Source organism: Eriocheir sinensis, chromosome 10 (assembly GCF_024679095.1).
Source record: "Eriocheir sinensis breed Jianghai 21 chromosome 10, ASM2467909v1, whole genome shotgun sequence".
Classification (NCBI taxonomy): domain Eukaryota; kingdom Metazoa; phylum Arthropoda; class Malacostraca; order Decapoda; family Varunidae; genus Eriocheir; species Eriocheir sinensis.
In genome coordinates, this window is record NC_066518.1 from 607,678 (window position 1) to 621,357 (window position 13,680).

Sequence of the window (13,680 nt, forward strand, 5' to 3'; positions counted from 1 at the left end):
ATCATCATCATCATTATTATTATTATTATTATTATTATTATTATTATCATTAATAATAATATTATCATTATTATTATTATTATCATTATTATTATTATTATTATCATTATTATTATTATTATTATTATTATTACTATTATTATTATTATTATTGTTATTATTATTTTCATCATCATGATCATCATCAATATAAGTATGTATCTTGACTAATATTAAAATATTAGTATTCTAAACTAATACTGAAATAAGCTAAATAACTTTCTCCTATGAATCCATCAACTTCTATTATATAACAATAACAGTGTTATGTACTAATGCTCGAGCATTATTCACGTGCCCAGTATTCTTAGCATTTGGCGCGTCTTTCCAGTTTCCTCAAGAGTTCATCGTGCTCTGGCAGCACTGTCCTGTAAAAGTCACGTACCTGTAAAAAAAAAAAAAATAAATAAATAAAAAAAATAAAATAAAATAAATAAATAAATAAATAAATAAATATTACCATGTTATGATCATGAGAAAGACAAGTTATGATTTTTTTTATACTTTCAGTGCCAGAGGATGACGCAGGTGTGCCAGCCTACCTTGCCGTATGGGTCTGCCTCCATGGTTGGGGATGGGGTCAAGTTCAGACTCTTTATAGCGTTTCTCTGTACAGGGTCCCACGTGAATCCCAGAGAAGAGTCAGGTGTTGGGTTCCTGCATTAAGATGAGACAAGCTTATCATGATACCGCAGCACAATTTATCAATAGTTAACGTGAAAAGTGATAAGCCTTTGCAGTTCATTTCTTCTGGCAGAATGCTTCCAAAGCATGACCACCTTTGAAAATGCAAACTACCAGATATGGTCTCTTGAACTATGACTAAAAATGTTTACTTGGGCTCTGCGATGCTTACCCAGTAGCTGCAAAGTTGACCCAAAGTTTCGTCATGATCTCTCGAACGGCAAGATCCTCAGGGCTGGACAGAGGGTCGGCGCCTTCCAGCAAAGCGTCAGCAGGGAACAGGTAGATGAGGTCATCCAAGTGAGTCACCCCTGTAATTACAAGTAAAAATAGTCTCACTAACAACCTTATATACATTAATATACTTTTATTCGTATTATGAATGGATATAAACGTCCAACAGGTTGACATAAATTATTGGAACTACATAAAGTTTCTCATAATGGTCTTTATGATATACGCTTGCTTTATAAAACCAGATAATTATTTTCTTACTGCACTTACACTCCTTCCCGATTGTGACATTATACCTGTCACTTGCAGAATGTTCACCGCGGTAATTAAACTTGAAAGTGAAGGTGTTGCTACGTGGCTCCCGACATGCGGCGTGCGACAGGACCATCAGGTCGCTTGGCACCGCGAAGGTGTAATCGGTTATGAACTGCGGAGAAGAAATATGAAGTCATGGCGATTCTGTCTCTACTTCCTCTGTCTTCAGGTTGTTGCCATGAAGTGACAGGTATGTGTTGATAAATAAACAAATAATATTTTTGATTTTGAGGAGAAAAGAAACTCACAAAGTTAACCATAATGATGATAAACATTTTGTAGCATCGTGCAATGGACCATATTGGCTATATAGGCAGCGGCATATGTGGGCACTCAACTCCAAGCTGTCCTTTCCATAGAGTTCAAGTTATAGACTAGAGTGCGTCTGAGGCTGTCTCCGGGATACACGGCCATGGTGCCGCCATCGCTTCAAGCCGATGATTGCACACACTTTACTCCTACCCGATTTCAGTTTTTCTCCATGTCAAATAGTAGAGTCAGGAAATCGGGTAGGAGTAAAGTGTTTGCAGTCGTTGGCTTATAGCGGTGGCGGTACCAAGGCCCTGTATCCTGGAGGCAGCCTCAGACGTGCACTCTAGTACAGAACCTGAATGCTATGGAAAGTACTGCTTTGACAGTTCACCGACTGGCCACGTGTGGCGCTGCCTGTATAGCCAATACGGTCCATTCCTGTTTTTTTTTTTTATCTACATCAATTGACAGCAAACTGATTCAGTAAGCATTACCTGTACAGTCTTTGTCTCCTTGAGGGGCCTCAGTGGCAAGCTTGCCTTCCATTCGAAAATATGATAACTTTCAATAGGATCTACTTAAAACATTGATTTCCGTAAATATGGATATTACCCTTGATTCTTTTGTGAGCAATATATTTGAGGTTGAAATTCACAAAACGTTATTTCTTCAACCTATGAATAGTAACATTTCAAAAGGTTCAATTTTTTAATCAATTCTCCATTTACCATTAATGATCTTATCCCATGCTCTCAATATCTTATTTGCTGCAAAGGTGATAAGTACATCGGTCACTGTAATTTAAAAGAAAACCATTTTCTCAATACGACCAAAAGTGGTACAAGTTAGACGATTCATAGCAGACGCTCCAGCCACATTTTATTAGTAAAGCTGTCATTAAACACTATCCTCCATTCTACTCTATGACCCTCTTCACTTCTTAAATTTGTACACTCCTTTTACTTAATCAGTTCATCTTACTAATGTGACAGGAGCTGAAATATCTACAGCTTGATTATCTATGGTACACTTTGAAGGAGTCTGTCTCCCATTTTCTTTATGCTGACATGCATAAAGGTCGTTTGCTAGTCTTTTCCACGAGTTTTTACAGTTAGTCTGTTTCCCTTTCTATAGAACCAGGCTATCGAGGCCACACAAAATATCAACTTGGAAACTGCCTGTGTCTCATCTACATAAGCATATATATATATATATATATATATATATATATATATATATATATATATATATATATATATATATATATATATATATATATATATATATATATGCTTAAATTAACACATACAAATTAACATATTAACACATATAAATGAAGGGGCAGCTGTAGTCATGTAGTCCTAGCAGACAACACGTTGGTGTTTGAGGAACGAGCAGGGAGGGTGAAGGTACTTGTTTTTAATACAGAAATAGCTCGGGGAAGCCTTGACGAGTGTAAACTATGAGATATGGAGATAACTCGGCAGCATCCCGAGATGAATCAGAGAGTGCTGGAGAGTGAGATCATGTGGCCCAAGTGTGGATACACTTTCTAAAAAATGTGGGTGAGGCATGCGGAGTGTAGACAACAGGATGTGGTTAATACTCGGCAATATGCCGAGATGCATGAATTTTTTCCTTTTTTTTTTCGTTATTTGTTTGAATTCGAAATTTATATTCTAAATGAATATTTCGTTGCATTGCCGAGTTATATCAAATTCCGAGTTATACAGTGCTGAGTTATAAGGGTTTTACTATATATATATATATATATATATATATATATATATATATATATATATATATATATATATATATATATATATATATATATATATATATATATATCTTCTTCCGCAGCGTTATTATCCCGTTTCTATACGGGGTCGCTGTTTTTGATGAGTCTCCTCCATCTAACCCTGTCCTCCGCCACTTCAAGGTCCAAGTTCTTCTCCCTGGCGTCCGCCACAATACAGTCCTTCCATCTCGTCTTGGGTCTTCCTCTCCTCCTTCTGCCACCCACTTCCATGTCCATTATCTGCCTTTCACAACTCCCTTCCTCTCTCCTCATGACATGACCAAACCATCTCAGTCTCGCTTCCTGCACCTTTTTACCCACACTTGTTACCTTAACTGTACCTCTTATGACTTCATTCTTGATCCTGTCCTTTCTTGTCACTCCACTCATCCATCTCAGCATTTTCATTTCTGTCACTTCCAATTTTCTTTCACTACTCTTCTTCATTGGCACAGTTTCTAGGCCATATGTCATAGCTGGTCTCACCACTGTTCTATACACTTTCCCTTTTAATTTCATTGGCATTCGCTTGTCACAGAGGACTCCTGACATATCACGCCAATTATTCCATCCCGCCTGTATCCTTCTTGTAACTTCCGCCTCTTCATTTCCATCTGCCGCAACCGTTGAACCTAGATATCTGAAGTCCCTCACGATATTCAGAGACTGGCCATCTGATGTTATGCTCCTCATGTCCATGTTCCTGCCTTGATCCTAGTCTGTCATCACCATATATATATATATATATATATATATATATATATATATATATATATATATATATATATATATATATATATATATATATATATATATACACACACACATATACAGTAAAACCCTTATAACTCGGCACTGTATAACTCGGAATTTGATATAACTCGGCAATGCAACGAAATATTCATTAAAAAAAATTCGAATTCAAACAAATAACGAAGAAAAAAATAATTCATTAATTCATGCATCTCGGCATATTGCTGAGTTTTAACCATATCCTGTCGTCTACACTCGGCATGCCTCACCCACATTTTTTAGAAAGTGTATCCACACTTGGGCCACCTGATCTCACTCTCCAGCACTCTCTGATTCATCTCGGGATGCTGCCGAGTTATCTCCATATCTCATAGTTTACACTCGTCAAGGCTTCCCCGAGCTATTTCTGTATTAAAAACAAGTACCCTCACCCTCCCTGTTCGTTCCTCAAACACCAACGTGTTGTCTGCTAGGACTACATGACTACAGTTGCCCATTCATTTGTATGTGTTAATTTAAGCTTTTACTGCTGCTGTGTAGTGTAGTGTTTTCAAAATTTTGACTGTATATGCAATAGGGGGGAAGGGGAATGAGGAATTTGTATAACTCAGAATATTGAATAACTCGGCAAAGCCGGCAGCCCGTATCATACCGAGTTATAAAGATTTTAATGTATATATATATATATATATATATATATATATATATATATATATATATATATATATATATATATATATATATATATATATATATATATATATATATATATATATATATATATATATATATATATATATATATATATATATATATATATATATATATATATATATATATATATATATATATATATATATATATTAATACATTTGTTTTTCAGCGAAAGATCTGTAGGTTTATTACCTGCGTATAGTTTTCACTCAGTTCAATGTCGATATCTTCACCGAGGTAGTACTGGTAGAGAGTTGTAGCCTGCATCAATCGGTTCGTGTCATTTTGAGGACTCATAAGCAGGCTGAGGGGACCAATTTCAGCAAAGTTCTCCTTCAGGCTAGTTCTCATATCTTCCCGGAAATAAAAAGCTGAAAAAATAATAATTTCCATTAGAGAACTGTTTACAGTCAGCATAAACTCAGCTTAATTTTAAAGTTATTTTAAAAAGCTTAATTTTAATAATTAAAAAGATCATTATTTCCTATGAGATTTTACAAGAAAATGAGAGCAAAGAATGATAAACTACTAACGATGAGTGAGAATCCCGCCATCTTGGGCTGTGAAACCGCTCATGAGGTCCCAGGGAGGACAGGCCATCTTGACCACCATCTTGTAAGGATCTTCAGGAATAAAGTCTCCGTCAATACGAGGTTTCATCACGCCTGGCACAACAAACCATTTCTGAAAGAGGAAAATTTTATTGAAGTTTCAAGGGACCCTCTAAACAACTCTTTTCGTACACTAAGTTATTGAACATTGCAGTAAAATGTTGTAAGCAGTTCTTACATAATATTTAAAAGCGACGAGGGTCAATGACTTTGCAGATACTGTTTGTAAGAAAGAGAGAATGCTTCTAGAGTCTAAATTCCCAGAGAGTCCCATGGAGGTCGCCGTCTCCTCCGCCACTTGCCGGTGGAACCTTCCCAAGGCAAATGGTGCCAGGGCTGATCCGGAGTGCCAGGCGGTACGTGAGAAGAGTCCTGAAAGAGAAAAAAACATTTTACTTCTTTAAGGATCATACTCTCAATGGAAGAGACAAAGAACAAATGCCGGCCTAGAGGAGAGACTTCGAGTGTTGGGAAGTGTGGGAAGCTTCAACGTCGATGAGCTTATCACCGTCGACGCTTGATGACTGTTCTCTCTTTTCATTACCGTTGGACCTTGAGGACTTTGCCGCTAATCAAAATAAAATGAAGAAACAAAAGTTCCTCGCATTAAGAAAATAAACTTATCTTTTAACTGAGTTTCACCTTCGTTTTGTTATGGTTTTGTTAATTTACAGATTTTTAGCTTATTATTATCATGATTGTTACCTCTATTTGAGTAACAACTTGATTTTTAGAGTCTCATATAATTCCAGAGAAAGCCTGGATTGTTTCATCAGAAGGAACACCGTACAATCATGGAACTGGTGCCGTTGCTAACACTAATTGAAAAAAAATCAACCTTTTCGACCGAGGTGTAGGAAAAGTCTGTTGAATAGCAGATAAGTCTGTAGTACATTCTAATTGTGAAAACATTTAATATACTAATGTCTCTCACTTTTCCAAGTTGCCTCATGCCTCACCTCGAGCTCTCGGGGAGAGGGCGAGAAGGCTGGAGGTGGAGCCGCCGGCGCTCTCCCCGAACATCGTCACTCTTCTTGCATCGCCGCCAAATATCCAGATGTTGCGCTGCACCCACCTGAGGGCCGCCACCTGGTCTTTCAGCATGCTGTTGCCTGGTATCACATCGTCCTCCGTCGAAAGGAAAGCTGAAGCAGAACAAAAACCGAAATCCTCGTAAGTTTTTGGTAGAACATTGATTAAGTACAAATGACAATCCCATGATATTTTTTTTCAACCAAGACAGTTAAAGTCTTATATCTATTTATTTAAATGTATTTCTGTCACATGTTTTTATTTTTGTTTTGGGAACTACATTGTGGATGGGTTGCCTTGCTGCCTAAAGAGTTATTCAAGTGACATTTTTGGTTAATCAAAAATGCCTGGTCGATATAAACAAAGTATATTTTATTTCTGTAACACGAACAGCTCCTTCGCACGTATGCCTATATAGTAATTTTGGTGCCATAAGTACCTCATCCCGTATCTCCACTCATTCAGCCGTGTAAAAGTGGAAAACAGTAACTTATCTTTGCTTAAGCAAAAACTTTTGGATGAAAGTATGTACCATCATTTTCTTTATCAAATACTTCAGTGCACTTACCTAGCGTTCCCAACCTGAACTGAGGCACAACCAGCACCACTTGGTGATCGAGCAGCACGTGAGGCTCGTGCTGATTTGCAGCCCCGCCGACGTGGCCGCCCCCGTGCAGGAACACCATCACTGGTAGCCCCTCGCCCTGACCCACCTGCGAAGACACACGAGTCACATGCAAGCACCGATATCTCATGTGCCTGAAAATCCATCTCCCCTGTCGTGTCACATCCCGCCTTTGAGAGTCATGCAAAAGGATACAAACCTGCGGAGTGAACACATTAAGGTAGAGGCAGTCCTCTGAGCCTACTACGTCGTCTTCCGTTACGGCGCCGGCCTTTGCGGTCTTGAAGGAGACCTGGGTACACGGCTCTGGCTGGCTGGATGCATCACGCATCTCTGTCCACGCCTCCTCTTCAACGGGACCCTGTTTTAAAGAAAAAGATGTTGGTAGAGAAACATGATGCCCATTCAACAAGGAATGCATGTACGATGCATAACATTGGGAAGAGAAACAGATGAGGCTCCAGTTTTTAATTGCTTCGAATAGATTTAGATATGATAAAATGCTATTACATTACCAGTCTTCATGTGTGTCGTCATGTCATGAAATATGGTGCTTGCTGAAACCACGATAACAGTATTTTAAATCGACACCATATATATATATATATATATATATATATATATATATATATATATATATATATATATATATATATATATATATATATATATATATATATGTTAAAATTGATCAATATTTTCATGTCTTCACCGCCGAGTGGCTTAAAACTACCCACATGCTGTCCTGAAGACCACCCATCAACCCGGACTCTAGAGGAAGCCGTCCAAGCGAATCAAGAACGAGTTCCGGGGGGCAGCATGAGCCAATGCAAGATGGCGCCACTATAAAACACTCGCCTGCGCCAGAACGGGCTGGGCCGACCATCAGGCCCCACCTGGAAGAAGCTTTGGGCCGACCATCAGGCCCCACCGGGAAGATGCCTACCGGCGCAATAGGCAATAACGTAAAAAAAATAAATAAATAAAAATAAACACTCGCCTGCGCCAGAACGGGCTGGGCCGACCATCAGGCCCCACCTGGAAGAAGCCTTGGGCCGACCATCAGGCCCCACCGGGAAGATGCCTACCGGCGCAATAGGCAATCAACGTAAAAAAAAAAAAAAAAAGAAAAAAAAAAAAATCGGATGATAAAATACTTTATAATAATCATTGTTTTTATTAAAAATAAAACGTATCATATGTTTGATTTATTTCATCAGAGGGTTCCGCTCAGTGTTTCAAAATGTTTAGGTAATGCATTTATCCGTCATGGAACACGTGCGCATTTATATTATAATACGACATAAACCAAAATTTTAGTAGGATAACATTGACATTCCCGGTGGCCTGGTGTGACTCGATGCTGTTCAGATTTTGGGGGCGGTGACGGTACCGGCATCACCAACCTTGATGGCTTGCTTGCTTGAGAGAGAGAGAGAGAGAGAGAGAGAGAGAGAGAGAGAGAGAGAGATAAGGCAGATTTGTCATATGTTTTCCTGCTCCCATCAACATTAAGCTAACCAAGTGCAGATAAAAAGAATCGTGACTGCATTCTACGTACCTGGAATCTCAGTTCAGCCAGGGGAGGCTTTGCGTACGGGATGGCGTAGAAGGAGAGGAAGGGGCGACCATTTACTGATTCCTCCTTCAAGCCCTTGAGAGTCCCTTTGGGCGTGCGCACGACTGGCCGGGCATCTGTGTCCCAGTGGAAGTGGACGTCATTCTCCTGTGCCGCTCCGCAACGAAGCACAAAAAGCATCGTCGTAGTTAATCCCAAAAGCATTACATTTGCGACGATCACTGCCACGAGCTTCATTTCTCGTCTGCAGGAAGAGATAATTAAAGAAAAAATGTTGTTAGCAGAATAAAACGAGAGAAGTGACATGGAGCTAAAACTCATTATACGGAAAGATGGATCAAATAAACATAGGCATTGAACCTATAACTGTACTTCGTATCATTGTCACCGACATGCCACCGCACTCGTACCGATAGGCGTAATGCAGTTATACGGGTAAAGTTTAACATGAAAATTAACGTAGCTCATTTTTTAGAGACGGAAAAGAAAAATTCCGGGAGAGGCCAATGTCCTGCAAGGGACTGATATAGGCTGCTGCTGATGACGACATACACGAAACAGATCACACTCAATGGTGTAATGGAACAAAATCAATCAACCGACAACTGACAGGCTGAGATTCGCGGCTTGCTCAGGCTGCAAAGGTTTTCATCCGCTGTAAGCAGCGGTTACTGTCTACCCTTGACCTTAGAGGAATGAGAAGTGGGGTGTTTCAGGACCCAATCTTGCCCACAGATTCGTCAATATACAGCTCTAAGCTCTCTCGGGGGCAATGACGAGTCCAGTGTGTGATCCAACCTGACCAACTTGGTGAGTGAGTGATACCCCCCATCCCCCGCCATGCACACACACACACACACCACACACACACACACACACACACACACACACATAAAAAAAAAAAAAATCATAACCTTATCTTAGCCTCAACCTGCACCAGGACCACTATCATAGCATCAGCAACAACAGCAACAAGAAACAATAACAATAATAATAAAGAAGAACCATAATTACAACCAAAGTAACGCCACTACTCCTTCCACCATCCCTACAGCTACTGTACTCGCTGTGTACACACACACACACACACACACACACACACACACACACATAGAGCAGCATGAAAAACTGCATCAACATTAAGAAAACCATTATTAACTGGGGTTTGAAAGCTTCTATCCTTTGTTTTCCGTCACTGAGCTGTTTTCTTTGATGTAAACATATATTAATCCTTCAAGTTAAAGTATACAAATGTGTCCCTTTGCCATAGAGCAGTGGTTCCCAAGAAGGGGTCCATAGACCACAAGGAGTCCATGGAGAATTTCAAGGGGGCAATAGAGATTCTAATTATTTTCAAATTTATTATAGTGGAATTAAGAGACATACGGCTGGGAATACAGTTCATACTACTGTACATAATCCTTAAAACTAAATGATTAAATGACAGAATTGCTCTACATTAGCTAACGGTACCAGAAGTGTCAAACTCACGCCTTTGAGATGGTCATGAGTGGCTCGCTTGACCTATTTCGTTGTAGAGGTTCACAGGTGAAAAAGTGACTGGAAAAAGGGGAACGGGACAAAAAAAGTTGGGAACCACTGCCATAGAGGAAACGTGGCTCTCATCTAAAACAAGCCTGCACGCTGCCCTTTGTCTGTACCGTTGGGATTCTGACAAAGTAATGGTGAGCCGTATATAGCAGGTGGTTCTTGTTCGTCCTGCCCCATGAATCCCCCTGTCAGCACTAGTTTATGGCGTCGCCGATCCATTAGTCATCTAGATTACTTTTAATCGTTGTCTCCGTCACCCTCCTCGCGCCTCGTCCCCGCCTTCGCCGCCCCATTCACTGAGCAAATACCCTGCCGCCGCCGAGGCCTTAAGTTATTCATCACAGCCCATATCAGGCGGCAGAAACATCCCCTTACATTCCATCGCGGCCTCCGTTTCCTTGCCCCTCCTTCTCCCGTCTCCCTTCCTCTTCCTTCTCATCATCAGTTACCCAAACCAAATACACGTCAAGCGAGATGCAATTTGACGCGAGGAAATAGTGTTCTGCTGTAGTGAGAGGTTGGCCAGTGGCGGCGGCAGCGTAATGTGATGGTGGTGGTGGTTGTAGCAGTTGTGGTTGTGGTAGTGGTGGTTGGTGGTAGTGGTTGTGGTGGTGGTGATGATGGCGAGGATGGCGGCAATTGAGTTTGAAGTGGCAATGTGGTGGGGGAATTATGGTTTTATCTTACATCTCTCTCTCTCTCTCTCTCTCTCTCTCTCTCTCTCTCTCTCTCTCTCTCTCTCTCTCGCAAAAAATATTAGAGCCAAGAAGACTAAATTAAAAAGAAACCTCACCTTTGGCCACGAATACTTGCAGAGCAGCCACTTCATGGCAACCATTTCTTTCCCGCACGGTTCGCGGTGCTTACAGTTTAGGACGTTTCCGAGTTCAGTGACAAGGAACGAAATTGATGTCCAGTGACAGTGAGTACAATAAAATTTTGCCTTAGCACTATCAGTTAGAGCATCTCCCTTTCGTTTCTCTCTAGTTTTCCTGTCAAGAGAATTTATTATTATTATTACATTTACAAAACTCTTACCAAAGTGTTTTCTTCGCTCCCCAGATGGCAGGTCCTGTTCGCCAAAGAGAATCATGCAGGGTGTCTGTCCCGAAAAGCGTCTACTGTGTTACTGTGCGAGTGGGAAGATATAATCATAGCAGTCACAATCACACTTCACGTAATCGTATCGCAGTGAAGGAAGCTAATGGGAAATTCAGATAAACAGATAACATGTTTTCGGTATTTACTCTAATAATGTTGTTCTGAAGTAGGCAGCAATCAAAAGCTTATGATATTTAGTAATTAAAAGCAAAAAATACACAAAACCACTACTAGAAAAAAAGATAATTGTTGAAAAAAATCGTTTATTGATGTAGCTCGGATTTTTTTTTTTTTACAGCAAAGGAGACAGTTCAAGGGCATAAAAAAAAAAAAACCAATAATGAAAAAAAAGCCCACTACTTACTGCTCCAATATAAGAAAGAATGAGTTATGATAAAACTCTATTAGCAAGCCTCTTGTGCCTTCTGAATAACTCAAGGCTAGGTGAGGAATATAATAACAAATGATGTGAACATGAACATTAGACTGGCCGAAGCGGAGTGGTTTTGCCTGGGGGGTGACGTCCTCCGAAAGAGGACACGCTGGAGGATGTTGAGAAGAGTCGCGCTGCCAGGCTTCCTGAGAATCGGAGCCATATAGGGCTCTGTCGCATAAGACTAGAGTTGTCCTAAGATGCCTACAGGGAGAGGTATGTCAGGAGTCTAGCTCAAGGATGTCGAGGACCATCTCAATGCAAATGATCTCCAGTCTAATTACCGAGCCCTGAAAAAGCTCCGCTCCGAGCCTCTCTCTCAGTTGAGCGTTATCCGAACAGCAGGTGGTTGCCTCGTGTTGCAAATGGATGGGCAGAGGGCTCTTTGGGCTGAGTACATGGGGGACCCCCCTCCGAGTAGGCATCTTCCAGCTGCTGGGCTGCGGGTGCTGGATGCTGATCCACCAATCAACGAAAGCTTACCTTCACTTGACGAGGTCAGAAAAGCAGCGATAAGATTGAGGAGTGAAAGGGCACGTAGTATCTGTAACATCAGTGCAGAGCTTCTTAAAGCTGGAGGTGAGGGCATGATCTGCGGGCTGCATGTGGTCTTGTCTGGAGTATGGCATTCTGGTACCATTCCTCCTAACTGGAAGAGGGGGCTGGTCGTCCCTATCTGGAAAAGGAAAAGGGACCGCCAGGACTGCAACAACTATCATGGTATTACACTAATCAGTTTGCCAGGCAAGGTTGTTGCCTATCTATTGCTCATGCGGATTCGTAACCAGCTGCTGAAGCTGAAGAGGTCTTAGAAATCCGGATTCAGGCCTGGTAAGTAGAAAACTGACCTTATCCTAGCTCTTCGCGTACTGGTGGAGTGCCGACGCGAGTTTCGACAGGGGATAGTTTCACCCTATGTCGATCTCAAGAAAGCATTTAACTCAGTATATCGCGAGGCACTCTGGAATCTCCTGCGACTCTGCGGGATTCCTGCAAGGACCGTTGGCCTATTGACTGGCCTGTACTCTGGGACTAAGAGTGCTGTGAAGTGTGTGTGTGGGAAAGGGGTGGGAGGCGTGAACACGGGAGTGAGGCAGGGCTGAGTTCTTGTCCCCTCACTTTTTAAAATTTGTATGGACTGGGTACTAAGCAGACTTGTGAACCAGTCATTGTGGAGCATGTATTGGCAATACCAGGGTCATCAATATTGTTTTTGTCGATGATGAAGCAATCCTTGCAGAGTCATTGTAATCAACGGTTCTAGTGATGGCTATCGAGGCTTGGGACTCTGGGTCTTCAGGGCCTAGACCAGTGGTTTCCAAACTGGGGGACGCTCCCCCCTGGGGGGGCGTGATTCCGTCTGCCAAATATTGCAATTTTGCACACACACACACACACACACACACACACACACACACACACACACACACACACACACACACATGAAGGAGTAACGCTGTTTGAATCATCTTCACGTGAGTTTATATAAATATATATATATATATATATATATATATATATATATATATATATATATATATATATATATATATATATATATATATATATATATATATATATTCTGACTCCTTTATGCCTGTTATTAAGATTCTTAAGAAAGATGTTTTATAATATAAAACATCTTTCTTAAGAATCTTAAGCTTCTTAAGAGTTGAGGCCAGAGAGCGCATATTATGCGCTCTCTGGCCTCAACTCTCAGAAGGCTTATGGACCTGATGGAGTGCCTCCTATTATCCTTAAAAACTGTGCTTCCGTGCTGACACCCTGCCTGGTCAAACTCTTTCGCCTCTGCCTGTCAACATCTACCTTTCCTTCCGGCTGGATGTACGCCTACATACAGCCTGTGCCTAAGAAGGGTGACCGTTCCAATCCTCAAACTACCGCCCTATAGCTTTGCTTTTCTGTCTATCTAAAGCTTTTGAATCAATCCTTAACCGG

At 40.8% G+C, this 13,680-nt stretch overlaps 2 protein-coding genes across 2 annotated transcripts in view; both read right to left on the reverse strand.

The window, feature by feature from the left end:
• Nucleotides 1–11,382, reverse strand: part of LOC126996404 (juvenile hormone esterase-like) — a 30,024-nt gene extending 18,642 nt beyond the window's left edge. Inside the window, exon 1 of the mRNA XM_050856791.1 lies at nt 11,226–11,382. The gene's annotated coding sequence lies outside the window, so the exon portion shown is untranslated. The remainder of the gene's footprint in view (nt 1–11,225) is intronic.
• The window catches only part of LOC126996403 (juvenile hormone esterase-like), a 28,650-nt gene continuing 15,143 nt past the window's right edge, over nt 174–13,680 (reverse strand). The window contains exons 3-13 of the mRNA XM_050856789.1: nt 8,619–8,880; nt 7,257–7,418; nt 7,001–7,145; nt 6,360–6,545; nt 5,579–5,772; nt 5,323–5,473; nt 4,982–5,160; nt 1,228–1,384; nt 896–1,034; nt 582–696; nt 174–424 (exon numbers count right to left, since the gene is read on the reverse strand). Coding sequence (XP_050712746.1) covers nt 347–424; nt 582–696; nt 896–1,034; nt 1,228–1,384; nt 4,982–5,160; nt 5,323–5,473; nt 5,579–5,772; nt 6,360–6,545; nt 7,001–7,145; nt 7,257–7,418; nt 8,619–8,880 — 1,768 coding nt within the window. The 3' untranslated portion in view covers nt 174–346. The remainder of the gene's footprint in view (nt 425–581; nt 697–895; nt 1,035–1,227; nt 1,385–4,981; nt 5,161–5,322; nt 5,474–5,578; nt 5,773–6,359; nt 6,546–7,000; nt 7,146–7,256; nt 7,419–8,618; nt 8,881–13,680) is intronic.